The sequence below is a fragment of the Scyliorhinus torazame genome, chromosome X (assembly GCF_047496885.1).
Source record: "Scyliorhinus torazame isolate Kashiwa2021f chromosome X, sScyTor2.1, whole genome shotgun sequence".
In the NCBI taxonomy this organism is placed as follows: domain Eukaryota; kingdom Metazoa; phylum Chordata; class Chondrichthyes; order Carcharhiniformes; family Scyliorhinidae; genus Scyliorhinus; species Scyliorhinus torazame.
Window position 1 is genome coordinate 35302033 of NC_092738.1, and position 21433 is coordinate 35323465.

A 21433-nucleotide genomic window follows, 5' to 3' on the forward strand; every position below is an offset into this window, starting at 1 on the left:
ACTTTCGGTGACGTCGGGCGGGAGGCGGCCGCACAATGGAGGGGTCCCGTTCGGCAACGGCATTTTCGGGGCTTTAAGCCCGGTCCCAGGGTCCACGGAGGCGGCAGAAGCAGGGAGAAGGCACGGAGGAGGCACAGTGAAGACACAGGAGGAAAAAAAGAACAAAGAAAAATGTCGAGGGTGAGCAAGAAAACTGCCAGAAAAAAAACAGTTGAAGGTCCGTCGGGGAGTGGAAAGGTCACCGCGGGGTCACCAAGGAAAATGGAGGCTGGAGCACCAGGGAAGGCCGCACTGCTTACGGCTGAAGAAATAACTAAGGTGATGGCGGCGGAATTTGAAAAGCAGTTGGCGCAGATTGCGAAATGCATGGAGACGGTGAGGAAGGAGATGAGGGAGGTTTTGAGTGTGCTGGTGGAGGAGGCGGTTTCCCCGGTGAGGACGGAGGTGGCGAGCGCAGTGGCGGAGGTGCGAGAACAAGGGGAGGCGCTGAAGGAAGTGGAGGAGACGTTATTGCAGCACGGTGATCAACTTGCCTCGATGGGGAAAGAGATGCGGAAGGTGATGGATACTAACCAGGATCTGCGAGGAAAAATGGAAGACCTGGAAAACAGATCCAGGCGACAGAATTTGAGGATTGTGGGGCTGCCCGAAGGAGTTGAAGGACCGAAGCCGACTTGAGTATTTTGCCACGATGTTGGCAAAACTATTGGGGGAGGGGGAGGATCCCACCCGATATGAACTGGATCGGGCTCATCGGTCGTGGAGGCCTGTACCAAAGGCGAGTGAGCCGCCAAGGGCAGTGACTCTGTGCTTCCGTAGGTACAGTGTGAAGGAGAAGGTCCTGAGCTGGGCCAAGCAGAAGCGGGTGGTGCAGTGGGCTGGAGCTGGTATACGTGTATACCAGCACTTTACGGTGGAGCTGGCAAGGAGGCGGGCTGCCTTCAACCGGGTGAAGAGGGCACTGTACATTAGCAAGGTGCGGTGCGGCATTGTATATCCAGCGAAGCGGAGGGTGACATACAAGCTCAGGGACTTTTATTTTGGAACGGCGGAAGCAGCGGAGGAGTTTGCGAAAGCAGAAGGACTGTGGCAGAACTGACAAATTGAGGAATGGCCATGTGCCGATGTAACCTCATGACTATTTTCTTCTTTTTTGTATCACTGCGCGTGGGTGTAGAGACTGAAGGAGCCAATGTGGTATATATTTGGACAAGGGAAGGGACGGGACTTTCACTCGAAATGAGGGTTCTTTGGGGTGTAGGTGGATATGCGGGGTTTGTGTGCTAAAAGGGGATCTTTGGGCTTTCCTAGGGCCGGGCAGGGGGGAAAGGGACCCGGGCGGGGGCCTCCACGCTGGCCGGTTTAAGCCGGCCAGTGAACAGGAGTGAAGTGGGGGGAGGGGCTGCGGCCATCGGAACCTGGCAGAACAGGGTCCGAGTGGCCTAGCCGGGGTGGAAAGTTGGGGGGAAGGAACCGAGGTTGGGAGGAGGAGTTTTACAAGAGGCAGTGGACGGGAGGAGCTGGAGACCTGGGGTGGGGGGGGTGGGGGGGAGGGGGGCTGTGTAGATTAAGGGTGACTACGGGTAATCCCTGATTCCTTTTTGCCATTTGTTTATGTAAACATGCGGGTTGAGGTTTGGGGGTTGGTGGGTAGATGGGATCGTTGTTACTATGGGGACTGACATATCTTGCTGATTATTGTTTATTGTTGATGGATGTAAATGTGGGAGAAAATGTGAAAATGGAGGAGAATTTAAAAAAAAAATGTGACACAAATAGTTTGTCATAACTTAACTGTAAACTGAGTCCAGAAATTAGATTACATTAATTTCTTTGCAGTCTTCCAGCTATTATCCAAGGTACAGCGTTTCCTGGGATCCTTCTGTTATCTCGTGGCTGAGAGGCCCTACAACCTTTGTTTAAAACCTCATTACTGTGGCCTTCTCAGCTCAAACTTGGGCCTCACTATGTGCACAGGAGGGACTTGTCGTTGGCAGGACCAGAAGATTGTGCACCAGGTGCTGCATTTTGACTCGAGATAACCTCTGTGACATTGGCCGAAGGGGCATCTGTCCTGTGTGTCGAGCTGTCCTGAATTTCTGATAAATGCCAACTTTAACTTGGACATGTGAAAACCATGTGGAAAAAGAAGAGTGGCCTGATCTTTCTCAACAGCGACAATAACATCCAAAGGCAGGTTACACTTGTGATGTGAGGCCTATGGTCTGTGCACAGTCCTCTGCCCATCCTTCGCAACGGCCGGAGAAGTCCGTCCCAATACAGATCGTCTGGAATAGCGATGACTGCAATCTTCCAAGGATTTACTGCTACTCTATCCATGAACTATGGAAAAAAATGTTTGTGTTAATGCTATCATATTTACAGGTTACTTTCACATGTGGTGCTTGGTAATTAATGAAGGGCAGATTGAATATTTTCAAAAGCACTGTTAACACGAAGCTTATATCTGCAGCGGATGGATGTTTATTGGTAGACACGGGCAGAGTCAGGATAAATGGATCATTTTTAGGTTGGCAAACTGGATTGAATGGAGTTTTATAGGGATCAGTGCTGGGGCCTTAAGTATTTCCGATCTATATTCATGATTTTGGTGAAGGGGGTGACTGGTTGGTAGCCAACTTTGCTGACAATGCAAAGATAAGGTAGGAAAGCACGTTGTGAGGAGGTACAGCTAGTAATTAGGAAAACAAATGGAATTTGGGCATTTATTGCATGAGGAATGGAGTGTAAAAGTAAGGTGATTGCTTGTTAACAAGCCAATTGTATTAAGCTGCGCATGCCATAATACAATTGGCGTGGCTAGGTGGACAGGAGTGGTTTGGCTGTTTTAGCCAGACTAGTGAAAAGGCAGGAAAGAAGGGGGCACATCCTTTGCCGTTTTGTGTGGAGGTGCTGGGGTGGTTAGGGGGGGAGGTGCGGCCGTGCACATCGGGGTAGGCATAGATAGATAGGATGGAGACTTGGGCAGAGAAATGGCAAATGGAGTTTAATCTGGACAAATGTGAGGTAATGCATTTCGGTAGGTCTAACATTGAGGGGAAATATACTGTAAATGGGAAAACTCTTAGGAATGAAAACCGCTTATTGTCACAAGTAGGCTTCAAATGAAGTTACTGTGAAATATGGAAAGTCATAGAGAAATGGGCGTGCAGGTCCACAGATCTTCTGGGGCTGGTTTAGCACAGGGCTAAATCGCTGGCTTTGAAAGCAGACCAATGCAGGCCAGCAGCATGGTTCAATTCCTGTAACAGCCTCCCCAAACAGGCGCCGGAATGTGGCGACTAGGGGCTTTTCACAGTAACTTCATTTTGAAGCCTACTTGTGACAATAAGCGATTTTCATTTCATCTTTGAAGGTGGCAACACAAGTGGACAAGGTAGTCAAGAAAGCAGACTGAATGCTCGCTTTCATTGGACGGGGCATCGAGTATCAAAACTGGCAAGTCATGCTACAGTTGGATAGAACCTTGATAAGGCCGCACTTGGAATATTGCGCACAATTCTGGTCGCCACACTACCAGAAGGATGTGGAGGCTTTGGAGAGGGTGCAGAGGAGGTTTACCAGGATGTTGCCTGGTCTGGAGGGTGTTAGCTATGTGGAGAAGCTGAATAGACTTGGACTGTTTTCATTAGAATGACGGAGGTTGAGGGGTGACCTGATAGAGGTCTACAAGATTATGAAGGGCATGGATAGAGTGGATGGGCAGGCACTCTTTCCCAGGGTGGAGGGGTCAGTCACCAGGGGGCATAGGTTTAAGGTCCGTGGGGCAAAGTTTAGAGGAGATGTGTGAGGCAGGGTTTTTACACAGAGGGTGGTGAGTGCCTGGAACGCGTTGCCAGGGGAGGTTGTGGAAGCAGATACGTTAACGGTGTTCAAAAGGCACCTCGACCACTTCCGGTTGCGGTGATGCACTGCTAAGCCGCACGTTTCGGCAGCTCCCGTTCCAACGGACTTTTGGGCTCTTATCGGGAGCCCCAACTGAATTTTTTTTCGACCTAACCCAGTGTGGGGTGACGAAGGAAGGAGTCCCCCCGGGTGTGTATGGAAAGGAGCGGCGGTAGTGGCCAGATTGCGAAGGATCCTTTGGAGCAGCGGCAGATAAGAGAAGGGAGAAGCAAGATGGCGGCCGATGGAGCCCAGATGGTATGGGGCCCGGACCAGCAGGAGTTTCTCCGACTATGTGTGGAGGAGCTCAAAAAAGAGGTGCTGGCGCCAATGCTACTGGCAATCGAGGGACTGAAGGAAACACAAAAGGTCCAGGCAATGGAGCTCCGTGGAGTGAAGGCAAAGGCAGCCGAAAATGAGGATGAGATACAGGGTCTGGTGGTAAAAACGGAGACACACGAGGCACTACACAAGAGGTGCATAGAAAAGCTGGAAGCCCTGGAGAACAGCTCAAAGAGGAAAAACCTATGGATTCTAGGTCTCCCCGAAGGAGCAGAGGGAGCTGATGCTGGGTTGTATGTGAGCACGATGCTCCACACACTAATGGGAGCTGAGGCCCCAACGGGCCCCCTGGAAGTGGAGGGAGCGTACCGGGCCCTCGTGAGAAGACCAAAGGCAGGTGAAACACCAAGAGCAATAGTGGTGAAGTTCATCGCTACAGGGACAGAGAGATGGTCCTGAGCTGGGCCAAGAAGGCATGGAGTAGCAAATGGGAGAATGCGGTGATACGTGTGTATCAGGACTGAGTGCGGAGGTGGCGAGAAGGAGGGCGAGCTTTAACCGGGCCAAAGCGGTGCTCCATAGGAAGAAAATAAAATTTGGGATGCTGCAGCCGGCGCGACTGTGGGTCACGCATCAGGGCAAGCACCAGTACTTTGAGACGGCGGATGAGGCATGGCCATTCATCCAAGAAGAGAAACTGGACTAGATTTGAGAGTTTGATGTTTGGAGAGAAGCAGCGAGGTGGTGGTACAGAAATGTAAAGTGGGGAAAGGGAGGGCTATTGTACAGCAATGTTGGACGGGGAATTTTTCTCCCCCCGATGGGGGGGACACGAAGAAATGTGGGCGCCGGTGGGAAAAGGGACAGGGAAGGGGAATGAGGGAACTGCGCCATAGGGGGCGGGGCCGAGAGGAAAGCGCGGGTATTTTCCCGCGCTATGGAAATTATAGCGGGAAAAAGGACGCAGGAAGGAAGGGAGCCCCACACGCAGGGAGGTCAAAGAGTGAACGGGGGAAGCCGAGGTCAGCCAGAGTTAGCTGACTTCCGGAAGCAATATGGGGGGAGCAACCAAGCTAGAGGGGGATCTAGCGGGGGCGGGAGGGATTAACTGGGTTGCTGCTGCTGAGTGCAAGGGGGAGCTGGTAAGAGATGAGGTGGTCGGGGCGGGAAGGCGCTGCCTGGGGGACAGACGGGTGCGCGGGACCTGGATGAGCAGATGGCCTAAAAAAGGGGATGGCTAGTCGACGAGGGGGGGGGGGGGGGGGGGCGGTGAATGGCCCCCCAATCCGGCTGATCACGTGGAATGTGCGAGGCTTAAACGGGCCGATTAAGAGGGCACGGATGTTTGCGCACTTAAAGAGACTGAAGGCGGACGTAGTCATGCTCCAGGAGACGCACCTGAAGGTGGCGGATCAGGTTAGACTAAGAAAAGGATGGGTGGGACAGGTATTCCACTCAGGGCTGGACGTGAAAAACAGAGGGGTGGCAATATTGGGGAAACGTGTATCATTCGAGGCTAAGAATATAGTGGTGGACAGTGGGGGCAGATATGTGATGGCGAGTGGCAGACTGCAGGGAGAGGCAGTTGTGCTGGTGAATGTATATGCCCCGAACTGGGATGTCGCGGGATTCATGAAGCGAATGCTGGGACGTATCCCGGACCTGGAGGTGGGAAGCTTGGTAATGGGGGGGGGATTTTAACACAGTGCTGGATCCAGGGCTAGACCGGTCGAGATCCAGGACCGGGAGAAGGCCGGCAGCGGCCAAGGTGCTTAAGGGATTTATGGAACAAATGGGGGGAGTGGATCCGTGGAGATTCGCCAGGCCGATGGCTAAAGAGTTCTCTTTCTTCTCCCACGTCCATAAGGTATACTCCCGGATAGACTTTTTCGTTTTGGGAAGGGCACTGATCCCGAAAGTGGCAGGAACGGAGTACTCGGCCATAGCCGTTTCAGACCACGCCCCGCACTGGGTGGATCTGGAACTAGGAGAGGAAAGGGAGCAGCGCCCACTCTGGCGACGAGATATGGGACTACTGGCGGACGAGGGGGTCTGCGGAAGGGTGAGGGGGTGTATTGAGCGATACCTGGAGGTCAATGACGATGGGGAGGTCCAGGTGGGAGTAGTATGGGAAGCGCTGAAGGCGGTGGTTAGAGGAGAGCTGATCTCCATCAGAGCCCACTAGGAGAAACAAGAGGGCAAAGAAAGAGAGATTAGTGGGGGAAATTTTGAGGGTGGATAAAAAATATGCGGAGGCCCCAGACGAAGGGCTATACAGAGAAAGACGAAGACTACAGATGGAGTTTGACCTGCTGACCACGGGAAAGGCGGAGGCACAGTGGAGGAAGGCACAGGGTTTGCAATATGAGTATGGGGAAAAGGCGAGCCGGCAGTTGGCCCACCAACTTCGGAAGAAGATGGCGGCGAGGGAGATCGGGGGAGTTAGGGACGAAACGGGAAATATGGAGCAGAGAGCAGGGAAAGTGAACGAGGTGTTCAAGACCTTTTATGAGAGGCTATATAAGTCCCAACCCCCGGGGGGAAAAGAAGGAATGCTACACTTTCTGGACCAGCTAAGGTTCCCAAAGGTGAAGGGGCAGGAGGTGGCAGGTCTGGGGGCGCCAATCGAGGTGGATGAGGTGATTAAAGGACTGGGGAACATGCAGGCAGGGAAGGCCCCGGGACCAGACGGGTTTCCGGTGGAATTCTACAGGAAGTATATGGATCTGTTGGCCCCGCTCTTGGCGAGAACCTATCATGAGGCTAAGGAAAGGGGGATGCTACCCCCGACAATGTCGGAGGCGACGATATCGCTAATCCTGAAACGAGATAAAGACCCGCTGCAATGCGGGTCATACAGGCCGATCTCACTCCTAAATGTAGACGCCAAACTGCTGGCCAAAGTGGTGGTGACAAGGATAGAGGATTGTGTCCCAGGGGTGGTACATGACGATCAGACAGGGTTTGTAAAGGGGAGACAACTGAATGTTAATGTACGAAGGCTGCTGTGGGTGATGATGACGCTCCCACCGGAGGGGGAGGCAGAGATAGTGGCGGCGATGGATGCAGAGAAGGCATTCGATAGGGTGGAGTGGGACTATCTGTGGGAGGTGCTGAAGCGGTTTGGGTTCGGTGAGGGGTTTATTAGATGGGTCAGACTCTTATATGGGGCCCCGGTGGCAAGCGTAGTCACAAACCGGCAAAGATCGGGGTATTTTCGGCTACATAGGGGTACAAGACAAGGGTGTCCCCTGTCCCCGTTACTGTTCGCGTTGGCTATTGAACCACTGGCCATAGCGCTGAGGGATTCTAAGAAGTGGAGGGGGGTGCTTAGAGGGGGAGAGGAACACCGAGTGTCGCTCTACGCAGATGATCTACTGCTATACGTTGCGGACCCGGTAGAGGGGATGCCAGAAGTAATGCAGATACTTAGGGAGTTTGGAGAGTTCTCGGGATATAAACTAAATATGGGGAAGAGCGAGCTTTTTGTAATGCACCCCGGGGAACAGGGTAGGGGGATAGATGCTCTGCCGCTGAGGAGAGTGGTAAGGAACTTTCGATACCTGGGGATCCAGGTGGCCAGGAACTGGGGAACCCTGCATAGACTTAACCTGACGCGACTGGTGGAGCAGATGGAGGAGGACTTTAAGAGGTGGGATATGGTGCCGCTATCGCTGGCGGGCAGAGTGCAGGCAGTTAAAATGGTGGTCCTCCTGCGGTTTCTTTTCGTGTTTCAGTGCCTCCCCATTCTGATCACACAGGCCTTTTTTAAAAAAATAGATAGGAGCATTACGAGCTTTGTGTGGGCAGGAAAGACCCCGAGAGTAAAGAGGGGGTTCCTGCAGCGCAGTAGGGACAGAGGGGGACTGGCGCTGCCGAGTTTGAGCGACTATTACTGGGCCGCCAATGTGTCGATGGTCTGTAAGTGGATGAGGGAGGAAGAGGGAGCAGCGTGGAAGAAGCTGGAGATGGCATCCTGTAAGGGAACGAGCCTAAAAGCGCTGGTGACGGCGCCGCTGCCGTTCTCCCCGAAAAGGTACACTACAAACCCAGTGGTGGTGGCGACCTTGAGGATCTGGGGGCAGTGGAGGCGACACAGGGGAGTGACGGGTGCCTCGGTGTGGTCCCCGATAAGGAATAACCACAGATTTGTCCCAGGGAGGATGGATGGGGGGTTCCAGTGTTGGCAACGAGCAGGAATTAGGAAGCTGAGGGACCTGTTTATAGACTGGACGTTTGCAAGTCTGGGAGCGCTACAAGAAAAATATAAGTTGCCCCCAGAGAACGCCTTCCGATATATGCAAGTGAGGGCATTTACGAGGCAACAGGTGAGGGAATTTCCGCAGCTCCCGACGCAGGGGATCCAAGATAGAGTGATTTCGGGGGCATGGGTTGGAGAGTGCAAAGTGTCCGTGGGGCAGCACGGTAGCATTGTGGATAGCACAATTGCTTCACAGCTCCAGGGCCCAGGTTCGATTCCGGCTTGGGTCACTGTCTGTGTGGAGTCTGCACGTTCTCCCCGTGTGTGCGTGGGTTTCCTCCGGGTGCTCCGGTTTCCTCCCACAGTCCAAAGATGTGCAGGATAGGTGGATTGGCCATGATAAATTGCCCTTAGTGTCTAAAATTGATTGCCCTTCGTGTTGGGTGGGGTTACTGGGTTATGGGGATAGGGTAGCGGTTTTGACCTTGGGTAGGGTGCTCTTTCCAAGAGCCGGCGCAGACTCGATGGGCCGAATGGCCTCCTTCTGCACCGTAAATTCTATGATAAATCAAAACTTCTCCCGATACTAATAGAAACTATGATACCGGGAGATGAGGGACGAGGGGGAGGCGATGATAGAGGAGCTGAAGGGAAAATGGGAAGAAGAGCTGGGGGAAGAGATTGAGGAGGGGCTGTGGGCAGATGCCCTAAGTACGGTAAATTCCTCGTCCTCGTGTGCCAGGCTTAGCCTGATTCAATTTAAGGTTCTACACAGAGCACATATGACGGGAGCAAGACTGAGCAGGTTTTTCGGGGTGGAGGACAGGTGTGGGAGGTGCTCGGGAAGCTCGGTGAACCACACCCACATGTTCTGGTCGTGTCCGGCACTGCACGAGTTCTGGGGGTGTGTGGCAAGGGTAATTTCAAAGGTGGTGGGGGTCCGGGTCAAGCCAGGCTGGGGGTTAGCTATATTTGGGGTTGCAGAAGAACCGGCACTATTCTGTGTTTTTGCTATTTGTTTTTCTTTTTTTTAGTTTATGTTGTTAGTTCACTATATTATTTAAATAATGTTATTTACCAGTTAATGTATAATCCCTTGTTGAGTTGTAAAAAACGGAAACATTTTTGTTTGAAAAATTTAATAAAATATATATTTTTTTAAAAAGGCATCTCGACAAACATATGGATAGGATGGGTATAGAGGGATACGGCACAAGGAAGTGCTGAGGGTTTTGGCCAATGTTGGTATCATGACCGGTACAGGCTCGGAGGGCCAAAGGGCCTGTTCCTGTGCTGTATTGTTCTTTGTTCTTTGACATTAGACTGAGCCCTGCACAGCAGGACGGCACGGTAGTACAGTGATTAGCACTGTTGCTTCACAGCCCAGGGTCCCAGGTTCGAATCCTGGCTTGGGTCACTGTTATAACCTGCCTACTTACCATTGGCTGGGGACTAATGACTATCCCATAATCCTGTGGGAGTATGAGCTTCCCCAATGAGGGGGGCGGAGAAACCACTAGTAAACTCCTAGTATAAATAAAGCTGGCCAGTTCAGGAACCAGCAGGAAGGAGTATGTAGCAAGGGAAGTTACTGTTATGTCTATATGTTATAGTAAATAAATGTTATTACTTTGTATCCTTAAAACTCGTGCTGGGTTCTTCGTGGCCCTTACAAAAGTCACTGTGTGTGCGGAGTCTGCATGTTCTCCCTGTGTCTGCGTGGGTTTCCTCCGGGTCCCTCTCACAAGTCCCGAAAGACGTGCTGTTAGGTGAATTGGACATTCTGAATTCTCCCTCTGTGACCCGAACAGGCGCCGGAATGTGGCAACGAGGGGATTCTCACAGTAACTTCATTGCAGTGTTAATGTAAGCCTACTTGTGACAATAAAGATTATTATTATATGAACATTGAGCGATGCCCTCCCTGGCACTATTTGAAAATCAGATGTCTTCACCAAATGGCTTGGCCAATATTCACAGTACAACCAAAAACAGATTAATCAATCATTTATCATATCGCTGTCTAATGACATCACGGTGGTGCAGTCGTTAGCACTGCTGTCTCACGCCGCCGAGGTCCCAGGTTCGATCCCGGCTCTGGGTCACTGTCCGTGTGGAGTTTGCACATTCTCCCCGTGTCTGCGTGGGTCTCACCCCCACAACCCAAAGATGTGCAGGGTAGGTGGATTGGCCACACTAAATTGCCCCTCAATTGGAAGAAATGAATTGGGTACTCTAAATTTATGGGGGGGGAAAAATCATATCGCTGTCTGAGAAATCTTGCTGTGCACAAACTAACTGCTTACAAAACAACAGTGATTGCACTTCAAAGGTGCATTGTTGATTGTGAGGCGATTTGGCCAGCCATGGGATGTGAAAATTTGTACATCTCTAATGGTTCTTGACACAGCAGGCAAATGGGAAAAAACAACATCTCATTCTGCCGGCCTTCTCTTCCCTCACTTTGCTATGCCCATAAACTGTGAATGACAATCTTGGAAATAACTTGTAACTATCATTCTGTTACAGCCACCAATACGGGAAGAGTCTAAAATGGATGAATCTGATCAATCGTCTACCGATCCATCACAGAATCGCTGCACAGCAGATTCTTTTGATTTTAATTTCTTCAACCCTGCCTCCTCACAAAATTGCAGCCCATCCATAGGTATGTCATTTTTACAAAGTATTTGTAACATAGAAACAGACCATTTAATGCAGTAGACCCACGTTAGTGTTTCTGCTCCACACAAATCTCCTCCCACCCTTCTTCATGTAACCCTATCAGCAAATCCCTTTTTCTCCTTTCTCATCAAGTGTGTATCTAACTGCCCCTGAAATGCAACTCGATCACTTCCTGTGGTAGCAAGCTCCACATTCTGACCACTTTCTGGGTAAAGAAAATATTCCTGAATTCTCAATTAGATTTATTTGTGACTAGATTATATTGTATGGTCCCCTCGTACTGGCCTCATCTACAAGTGGAAACATCTTGGCCGGAGTTCTCCAGTCGTTGCGATTCACTTTTCCTGCTGGCAACCGCCCCCCCCCCCCCCCCAGCGGATTTTGCAGAGGCGTGGGATGGTTTGAATGGGAATTCCCATTGAAAAGCGGCAGACGGATAGAATCACACTGCCAGCGAACAGCGTTTGGCCAAGAAACACGCGGCTAGGGATCAAAGAATCCCGCCCCTTCTCTGTGTCAACCTGATCAAGGTCTTTCATAATCTTTCATAGGGGCTGGTTTAGCACAGGGCTAAATCGCTGGCTTTGAAAGCAGACCAAGGCAGGCCAGCAGCACGGTTCAATTTCCGTACCAGCCTCCCCGAACAGGCTCCGGAATGTGGCGACTAGGGGCTTTTCACAGTAACTTTATTGAAGCCTACTTGTGACAATAAGCGATTATTATAGGGGCTGGTTCAGCACAGGGCTAAATAAGCTGGCTTTGAAAGCAGACCAAGGCAGGCCAGTAGCACGGTTCAATTCCCGTACCAGCCTCCCCGAACAGGCGCCGGAATGTGGCGACTAGGGGCTTTTCACAGTCACTTCATTTGAAGCCTACTTGTGACAATAAGCGATTTTCATTTCATTTCATTTTTTCATTTCTTAAAAACCTTTATCAGGTCACTTCTTTGTCTTCACTTTTCTCGAGTAAAGAACAGCCTTTTCAGTCTCTCCAGATGGGTATAACCTCTCAATTTTCATACAATCTTTGTAAATTTTTCTTGCACCTTCTCCAGCTCCTCTGTCCTTTCTATAATACGTTGACCAGAACTGTTCTCGGTACTCCCAAGTGTGACCTAATCAGTGTTTAATACTACTCTGCTTTTCAGTTCTTTCCCTCCAGAAATAAGCTCCAGTTTTGTTTGCGTTGCTATTTTCAGAGATTGGGATTCTGTAACCCCTGATGCCTCTCTCTCAATCCCATTTAGACACTTATTTTCCAAAGATTATGTGATCTCCTTACTTCTCCAACCAAAATGTAATAAGTATTTCTTCAGTTTTGCCCTTATTTCTTTATTCATTTTTGGTAACTTATTACTGATTAGTTTGATATTACGGGCGGGATTCTCCCTTCTGGAGGCAGAGTGTTGACGCCGTCATAGAAACTGGAGAGTTTAACGACGGCGTCATCGGACCGCTAAGTCCTCTGCTCTACAGGAGGCCAGCACGGCACTGGAGCGACCCACGCTGCTCCAGCTGCTGATACCGGCATCAAATGGGCGCCGTGGGTCTGCGCATGCGTGCTGCGACCGGTGCGAATGCGCGCATGCGCGGTCGCCTCCTTCTCCGCGCCGGCCGCGACGCAACATGGCGCAGGGCTCCAGGGGCCGGCGCAGAGCAAAAGAGGCCTCCACCAGGGGAGGCCGGCCCGCTGATCGGTAGGCCCCGATCGCGGGCCAGGCCATGGTGGTGCCCCCCCCCCCCCCCCCACCCCCCGGCTCGGACCCCGCCTCCTCCCCCACCAGGCTGCCCTGACAGGATGGACGTCGAGGTTCCGCCGGGTACGACCAGATGTGAACGGCGCCAGCGGGACTCGGGCTTCTTTGGCGGCCACCCGGCCCATCCTGGGCGGAGAATCGGCAGGGGGGGGCGTCCGTGTAGAACGGGTGCCGACTGGAGAATCGGCAGACCGGCATCGGAGCGGCGTCGCGCGAATCGCGCCCGGCCCAATGATTCTCCGAACCGGCGCGGGCTGAGAGAATCCTGCCCTACGTTTTAGTGGGATATAGGCTGGAATTCTCTGGCCATTGCGATTCACTTTGCTCACTGATAGCGCACCCTCGCCGGCAGGTTTCCAGGCGGCGTTGGGTGGCTTCAATGGAAAATCTCATTGATAAGCAGCGGGAGTAGAGGATCCCGCTGTCAGTGAACGGCGTACCGCCAAGAAATATGCGGCTGGGGAACCAGAGAATTCCGCGGATAAATGTTTCTCACTGTTGTTCTCTTTCTTTCTTTCTTTGTAATTTTTTTAAGATTACTTTCTCTAATTCCAGCCTCATCCCCTTAAAATCAGCCTTTTCTAATTTTGTACCTTGGCCTGGGACTTCTCAGTCTTGATATTGAACTAGATTCTCCGGTTCCCCAGCCGCATGTTTCTCAGCCGCGTGCCGTTCGCTGCTGGCAGGATTCTAACTTCCCGCCGCTTGTTAATGGAATTTCCCATTGTAACCATGCCGCGCCGCCGGGAAACCCACGGGTGGGAGTGTACTGCCGGCAGGAAAAGCGAATCAGAGAATTCCGGCCCTTATCAAACGATCAAATGGGCTACTTTGTCAAGCTTCTTGACTATTATTGGAGCTACACTCATCCAGGCAAGTGGGGAGTTTCCATCACACCCCTGATTTGTGCCTTGTAGATGGTGGACAGGCTTTGGGGGGTCAGGAGGTGAGTTACTCACCGCAGGATTCCCAGCCTCTGACCTGCTCTGGTAGCCACAGTATTTATACGGCTGGTCCAGTTCAGTTTCTGGTCAATGGTAACCCCGAGATTACAAGTTCAGCAGTACCAGTATTGAGGGGGTATGGTTAGATTCTCTCTTTTAGGAAATAGTCAAAGCCTGGCACCTGTGTGGCATGAATGTTACTTGCCACTTATCAGCCCAAGCCTGAATGTTGTCCAGTTCTTGCTGCATGTGGATATTACATACTTCAGCATCTGGGAAGTTGCAAAAATGGTACTGAGCATTCTGACATCCCCACATTTCACCTTATTTTGGAGGGAAAGTCACCGATGAAGCAGCTGAAAATTGTTGGGCCTAAGTCTAGGAAGCTCCAGTGATTTTTAAAAAAAAATATTCATGGACTTCACTGGCTGGGCCAGCATTTATTGCTCATCCTTAATTACCCTTGAACTGAGGGGCTTGCCAGAGGGCATTTGGAGTCAATCACATTGTTCTGGAGTCACGTGTAGGCCAGATTAAGTAAGGGATGGCAGATTTCCTTCCCTAAAGGACTTTAGTGTATCAGATGAACCATCAGCAATGTTTTTAATAGCTTTTAATTTCAGATTTTCAATTGAATTCAAATTCAAGTGAATTCAAATTCACCATCGACTGTGGTGGGTTTCGAACCAGGCCCCCAGAGTAAGACCCTGGGTATCTGGATTACTAGTCCAGTGACAATGCCACTGCACCATTGCCTCCTGGGGCTCAGATGATGGCCTCCAACAACCAAAACCAGCTTTCTTTGTGCTAGGTATGACACCAACTAGTGGAGACTTTTCTCCTGATCCCCATTGACTTCAATTCCACTCGGCCCCTTTGGTGCCACACTCGGTCAAATGCTGCCTTGATGTCGAGGGCAGTCACTCTCACCTCACCTCTGGAGTTCAGCTCTTTTATCCATGTTTGGACAAAAGCTGTTATGAGATGAGGAACAGAGTGGCTCTGGTCGAACCCAAACTGGGCGTCAACGAGCAGGTTATTACTGAGTAAGTGCCGCTTGATAGCACTGTCGACGACACGTTCTAACACTTTGCTGATGATTGAGAGCTGACTGATTGGGCAGTAATTGGCTGGAACAAATACAGAAAATGCTGGATAATCCCAGCAGGTCTGACGGCATCTGTGGAGAGAGAAGGGAGCGAACGTTTCGAGTCTGGATGACTCTTTGTCAAAGCTGGAGAATTGGAAATAGGGTCAGATTTATACTGTTGTGGGGGGGAGTGGAGCGGTGGGTCTGGATAGAGGGTCAGCAATAGGTGGAGATTGACAAAGATGTCGTGGGCAGAAAGACAAAGGGAATGTAAATGAGGTGATTGAGGCCCATAAAGAGATTAGAATGTATGAATGGCAGAACAAAGGTGAGCAGAGTGTCAAAGGGCAACTAGGAACAGGAACAGTAATTGGCTGGGTTAGATTTGACCTGCTCTTTGTGGACCAGACATACCTTGGGCATTTTCCACGTTGTCGAGTAGCTCTGCGTTGCAACTATACTGGATCAGCTTGGCTAGGGGCATAGCTTTTTCTGGTGCACAAGTCTTCAGTGTACTTGCCCAGATGTTATCCTGGCTCAGAGGCTTTGCTGTATCCCATGCTTTCAGCTGTACCTTGATATCATGTGGAGTGAATCAAGTTGTCTGAAGACTGAAATCTATGACAGTGGGGACCTTAGAAAGAGACCGAGATGGATCATCCACTAAGAACTAGGGGCAGGATTGGGCCATTCAGCCCCTCGAGCCTGCTCCGCCATTCAATACGATCATCGCTGATCTCCTCTTGGCCGCAACTCCACCATCCTGCCCGTTCTCCGTAACCCCTCAACCCCGTTACTGATTAAACTCTGTCCCTCCCCTCCTTAAATTGACTCAAAGTCCCAGCATGCACCGCACTCTGGGGTAGCAAATTCCACAGATTCACCACCCTTTGAGAGAATTTCTCCTCATCTCTGTTTTAAATCTGCTCCCTCTTATCCTAAAACGTTCTGGATTGCCCCACAAGAGGAAGCATCCGCTCCATGTCTACTTTATCCACACTGTTTAGCATCTTGTAAACCGCAATTTGATCTCCCCTCATTCTTCTAAACTCGAGAGAGTATCGGCCCAAACTGCTCAATCTCTCCTCATACAACAAACCCCTCATCTCTGGAATCAATCTGCTGAACCTCCTCTGAACTGCCTCCACTCTGCACCTCTGGCTGAAGATGGTCACAAATGCTTCAGCCTTGTCTTTTGTCAGTCAAGTGCTGAGCTCCGCTATCATTCAGGCTATCAACAGATATTCACTGCAAGCCCATTGACTCCCATTTTGCACCTCCCCGGCCTTAGCAATTTCAGATGGTATCTCTGTCCCCGTTTTATTTCCTCTTTTGTTTTACAGGCTTTACTTTACTCTTGTTTATCTATTGTTCTTACATTTGGACAACAGTTGTTCACCTTTCTGCCATTTACATCTCCAGACACAGTTTTGTTTCTTTACTTGTCCCATTACCACTCCCTGGAGCCTTGCACCATGAACCCTTTTGTCATTTAATCTCCCCCACCTTCTAACCTACCATAGACCTTCCATTTTGGCCTTTTTCCCATCCTTCCCCATTTCATTTGCTTAAACCTATTACATTCTTAACTTTTTCCAGTTCTGATTAAAGGTGCTCGAGCTGAGGGGCCGGTATGGGAGCGGATGGAGGCGGCTTCATGCAAGGGCACCAGTCTGGGGGCGTTGGTAACTGCGCCTCTGCCGTTCCCGCCGACACGGTACACCACCAGCCCTGTGGTGGTGGCGGCCCTGAGAGTCTGGGGCCAATGGAGGAGGCATGTGGGAGCAGAGGGAGCATCGGTCTGGTCCCCAATCTGTAATAATCACCGGTTTGCCCCGGGAAGTATGGATGGGGGGTTCCAGATATGGCGGAGAGCAGGGATTGAGAGGATGGGGGATATGTTTATAGAGGGAGCTTTCTGAGTATGAGGGTGCTGGAGGAGAAGTTTGGGTTGGCGAGGGGAAACAAATTCAGGTATCTGCAGGTGCGGGACTGCCTACGTAAACAGGTGTCAACCTTCCCGCTCCTACCGCTAAGGGGGATTCAGGACAGGGTAGATTCCGGAGGGTGGATAGGAGAAAGGAACTTATGGGGTCAGAGGAGACGCAGACCGAGGTGCTGAAGCGCAAGTGGGAGGAGGGGCTGGGAGGAGAGATAGAGGATGGTCTGTGGGCGGACACGTTGAGTAGAGTCAACGCGTCCACAACATGTACGAGGCTCAGCCTGATACAATTCAAGGTCGTTCATCGGGCTCACATGACAGTGGCCCGGATGAGCAGATAATGTGCGGGAGGACCACCGAACCATGTCCACATGTTTTGGACATGTCCGAAGCTTAGGGATTTGCAGATGTCATGTCCACGGTGTTAAAAACAAGGGTAAGGGTGGCACCGAGTCCAGAGGTGGCGATTTTCAGGGTGTCGGAAGGTCCGGGAATCCAGGAGGAGAAAGAGGCAGACGTTCTGGCCTTTGCTTCCCTGGTAGCCCGGAGACGGATACTATTAGCTTGGAGGGACTCAGAGCCCCCGAAGTCGGAGACCTGGCTATCGGACATGGCTAACCTTCTCTGTTTGGAGAAAATCAAGTTTGCCTTGAGAGGGTCACTGTTAGGGTTCGCCCGGAGGTGTCAACCGTTCGCCGACTTCTTTGCGGAAAATTAATCATCAGCAGAAGGGGGTGGGGGGGGTTAGTTTAGCTTCGAGTAGGGGGTTAATAAAGGTGGGACCTGTAAGGGAGGGAGACGGCTTTTGCACTATGTTTATAGTTTCATGTACACTGTTTATTGTGCTGTTGTTATAATACCAAAAAATACCTCAATAAAATGTTTATTAAAAAAAAAAGGTGCTCGAGCTGAAATGTGAACTCCGCTTCTCTCTCCAGAGATGCTGTCGGACCTGCTGAATTTATCCAGCATTTTCTGTTTTTATTTGTCTTTGTTATGTAACCATGTATTATAACCCCCACGAGATCCACAGGGACAACCCGATCGATCTCCCCGTAGGGCTCATGTAGTATGAGCTCCCCCGCTGAGGGGGCAGAGGCCCGACAGCGGGCTTGTTAATTCCCCGAGACAAAAGCGGACCCAGGAAGCAGCCGGCTTCTCAGGATGGTCCTGGCTGGAACTTGGACTGTTGCTTAGTTGCTGTATTTCCTAGCTGTGAGTAGTATTATGATCCCAGACCAGACCGCAATATAGCGAGGATACTGGACCGAAACACCATTATTTGGTAAGACTGTGTGGAAAGAACACTTTGCTCCAGGAGTGATTGCACAAAAAAAATAGGGATTTGGTATTTTATTTTTTTTTATTTTAAAATAATTTTTATTAAAGGTTTTCATAAAATATCAATAACAAAATGAGAAAGAAAAAAGAACCCAACAGGGTTAAGTACAAAACACAATCTAAAAAAGCAACCCCCCCAAACCCCCCCCCCGTACATAAATAATAAATTAACATTAACATCCCGACTTAAGACAACAGGTGTATACACCCCCTCAGACCCTTCCAGTGTAAATAACATAAACAAAAATAAAGTAACCCCCCCCCCCCAACCCCCCGAGCTGCTTCTGCCATTGACCAATGTCTAGCGTTCTGCCAGAAAGTCTAAGAACGGTTGCCACCGTCTAAAGAACCCTTGTACTGACCCTCTCAAGGCGAATTTCACCCTCTCCAATTTAATGAACCCTGCCATATCGCTGATCCAGGATTCCACGCTTGGGGGCCTCGTATCTTTCCACTGAAGGAGAATCCTTCGCCGGGCCTACCAGGGACGCAAAGGCCAGAATTCCGGCCTCTTTCGCCTCCTGCACTCCCGGCTCCTCTGCCACCCCAAATATTGCGAGCCCCCAGCCCGGTTTGACCCTGGATCCTACCACCCTCGACACCGTCCTCGCTACGCCCTTCCAAAATTCCTCCAGCGCTGGGCATGCCCAGAACATATGGGTGTGATTTGCTGGGCTCCCTGAGCACCGAACACACCTGTCCTCACCCCCAAAGAACCTGCTCATCCTTGTCCCGGTCATGTGTGCCCTGTGCACCACCTTAAACTGTATGAGGCTGAGCCTCGCGCATGAAGAGGAAGAGTTCACCCTCCCTAGGGCATCTGCCCACGTCCCCTCTTCGATCTCCTCTCCCAACTCCTCCTCCCACTTACCTTTCAACTCCAATCCTCCTGCATCACCTGGTAAGTTTCCGAGATCTTCCCCACTCCCACCCACCCCCCCGAGAGCACCCTGTCCTGTACTGTGTGTGGCAGTAGCCGTGGGAATTCCACCACCTGCCGTCTGGCAAACGCCCTTACCTGTAAGTACCTGAAGGTGTTCCCTGGTGGGAGCCCGTACTTCTCCTCCAGCTCACCCAAGCTCGCGAACTTCCCGTCCACAAACAGGTCCCCCAACTTTCGTATCCCTGCCCTGTGCCACCCCGAAAACCCTCCACCTGTTCTTCCTGGGGCGAACCGGTGGTTCCCCCGTAATGGGGTTCACGCCGAGGCCCTAACTTCCCCCCTATGCCGCCTCCACTGCCCCCAAATTTTGAGGGCCGCCACCACCACCGGGCTCATGGTATACCTCCTTGGAGGGAGTGGCAGCGGTGCCGTTGCCAGCGCCCCTAGACTCGTACCCACACAGGACGCCGTCTCCAGCCTCTTCCATGCAGCCCCCTCCCCCTCCATCACCCACTTGCGCACCATCGTCGCATTGGCGGCCCAGTAGTACCCACAGAGGTTGGGCAGCACCAGCCCCCCCCCCCCCCCTATCTCTACTCCGCTCCAGGAACACCCTTCTCACCCTTGGAGTCCCTCGCGCCCACACAAACCCCATTATACTCCTGTTAACCCGCCTGAAAAAAGCCTTCGGGATAAACACGGGGAGGCACTGCAACAGGAACAAAAACCTTGGGAGCACCGTCATTTTGATTGACTGCACCCTACCAGCCAGGGACAGCGGCAACGCGTCCCACCTCTTGAACTCCTCCTCCATTTGCTCCACCAGCCTTGTAAAGTTAAGCCTATGCAGGGCCCCCCAGCCCCTGGCCACCTGGACCCCCAAATATCTGAAACTCCTCTCCGCCCTTTTTAGTGGGAGCTCACCAATCCCCCTCTCCTGGTCCCCTAGCTGAACTACGAACAGCTCGCTCTTCCCCATATTGAGCTTGTACCCCGAAAAGTCCCCGAATTCCCTAAGCATCCTCATTGCCTCTCGCATTCCTCCCACCGGGTCCGCCACATACAGCAGCAGGTCGTCTGCATAAAGCGACACCCTATGCTCCTCCCCACCCCGCACCAACCCCCTCCAGTTCCTCGACTCTCTCAGTGCCATAGCCAGGGGTTCAATCGCCAGTGCGAAGAGCAGGGGGGACAGGGGACACCCCTGTCTCGTCCCTCGGTGCAACCGAAAGTACTCGGACCTCTTCCTATTTGTGGCCACACTCGCCATCGGGACCTCGTACAACAGCCTAACCCACCTGACAAACCCCTCCCCAAACCCGAACCTCTTCAGCACCTCCCACAGGTACCCCCACTCTACCCTATCGAAGGCTTTCTCAGCGTCCATCGCCACCACTATCTCCGCCTCCCCCTCCCTCGCCGGCATCATGATAACGTTCAAAAGCCTCCGCACATTCGCGTTCAACTGTCTCCCCGTCACAAACCCCGTCTGGTCTTCATGGATGATCTGCGGCACACAATCCTCAATCCTCGTGGCTAAGACCTTCGCCAGCACCTTGGCATCTACATTTAGCAATGAAATCGGTCTGTAAGACCCACATTGCAGGGGATCCTTGTCCCGCTTCAGGATCAAGGAGATCAGTGCCCCGGACATCGTCGGGGGTAAAGCCCCCCCCCCCCCCCCTCCCTTGCCTCATTAAAGGTCTTAACTAACAGCGGGCCCAACAGGTCCATATATTTTTTATAGAACTCGACCGGGAAACTGTCCGGCCCCGGTGCCTTCCCCGCCTGCATGCTTCCTATCCCTTTGATCAGCTCCTCCAGCCCAATCGGGGCCCCCAGTCCCGCCACCAGTCCCTCTTCCACCTTTGGAAACCTCAATTGGTCCAGGAAACGGCCCATCCCTCCCTCCTCCCGTGGGGGCTCGGATCGGTACAATTCCTCCTAAAAGTCCCTGAAGACCCCATTGATGCCAACCCCACTCCGCACCACGCTCTCTCCCCTGTCCTTAACTCCCCCGATCTCCCTAGCTGCGTCCCGCTTCGGAAGCTGATGCGCCAGCATCCGGCTTGCCTTATCCCCATACTCGTAGACCGCCCCCTGGGCCTTCCTCCACTGCACCTCCGCCTTCCTGGTGGTCACCAGGTCGAATTCGGCCTGGAGGCTGCGCCTCTTCCTCAACAATCCTTCCTCAGGTTCTTCCGCATACCTCCTGTCTACCCTCACCATCTCCCCCACCAGCCTCTCCCTCTCCCCCCGCTCCCTCCGCTCCTTGTGGGCCCTGATGGAGATCAGCTCTCCCCTCACCACCGCCTTCAGTGCCTCCCATACCATCCCCACTCGGACCTCCCCGTTGTCGTTGGTCTCCAAGTACCTCTCTATACTTCCTCGGACCCGCTCGCT

General features: G+C 51.9%; 1 protein-coding gene across 3 annotated transcripts in view; it reads left to right on the plus strand.

Annotated features, from left to right (window-relative positions):
* LOC140405513 (vitamin D3 receptor-like) overlaps window positions 1–21433 on the plus strand; it is a 230297-nt gene that overhangs the window by 158713 nt on the left and 50151 nt on the right. For all 3 annotated transcript variants that reach the window (XM_072494055.1, XM_072494052.1, XM_072494053.1), the window contains one exon: window positions 10919–11057. In XM_072494055.1, coding sequence (XP_072350156.1) covers window positions 10919–11057 — 139 coding nt within the window. The remainder of the gene's footprint in view (window positions 1–10918; window positions 11058–21433) is intronic.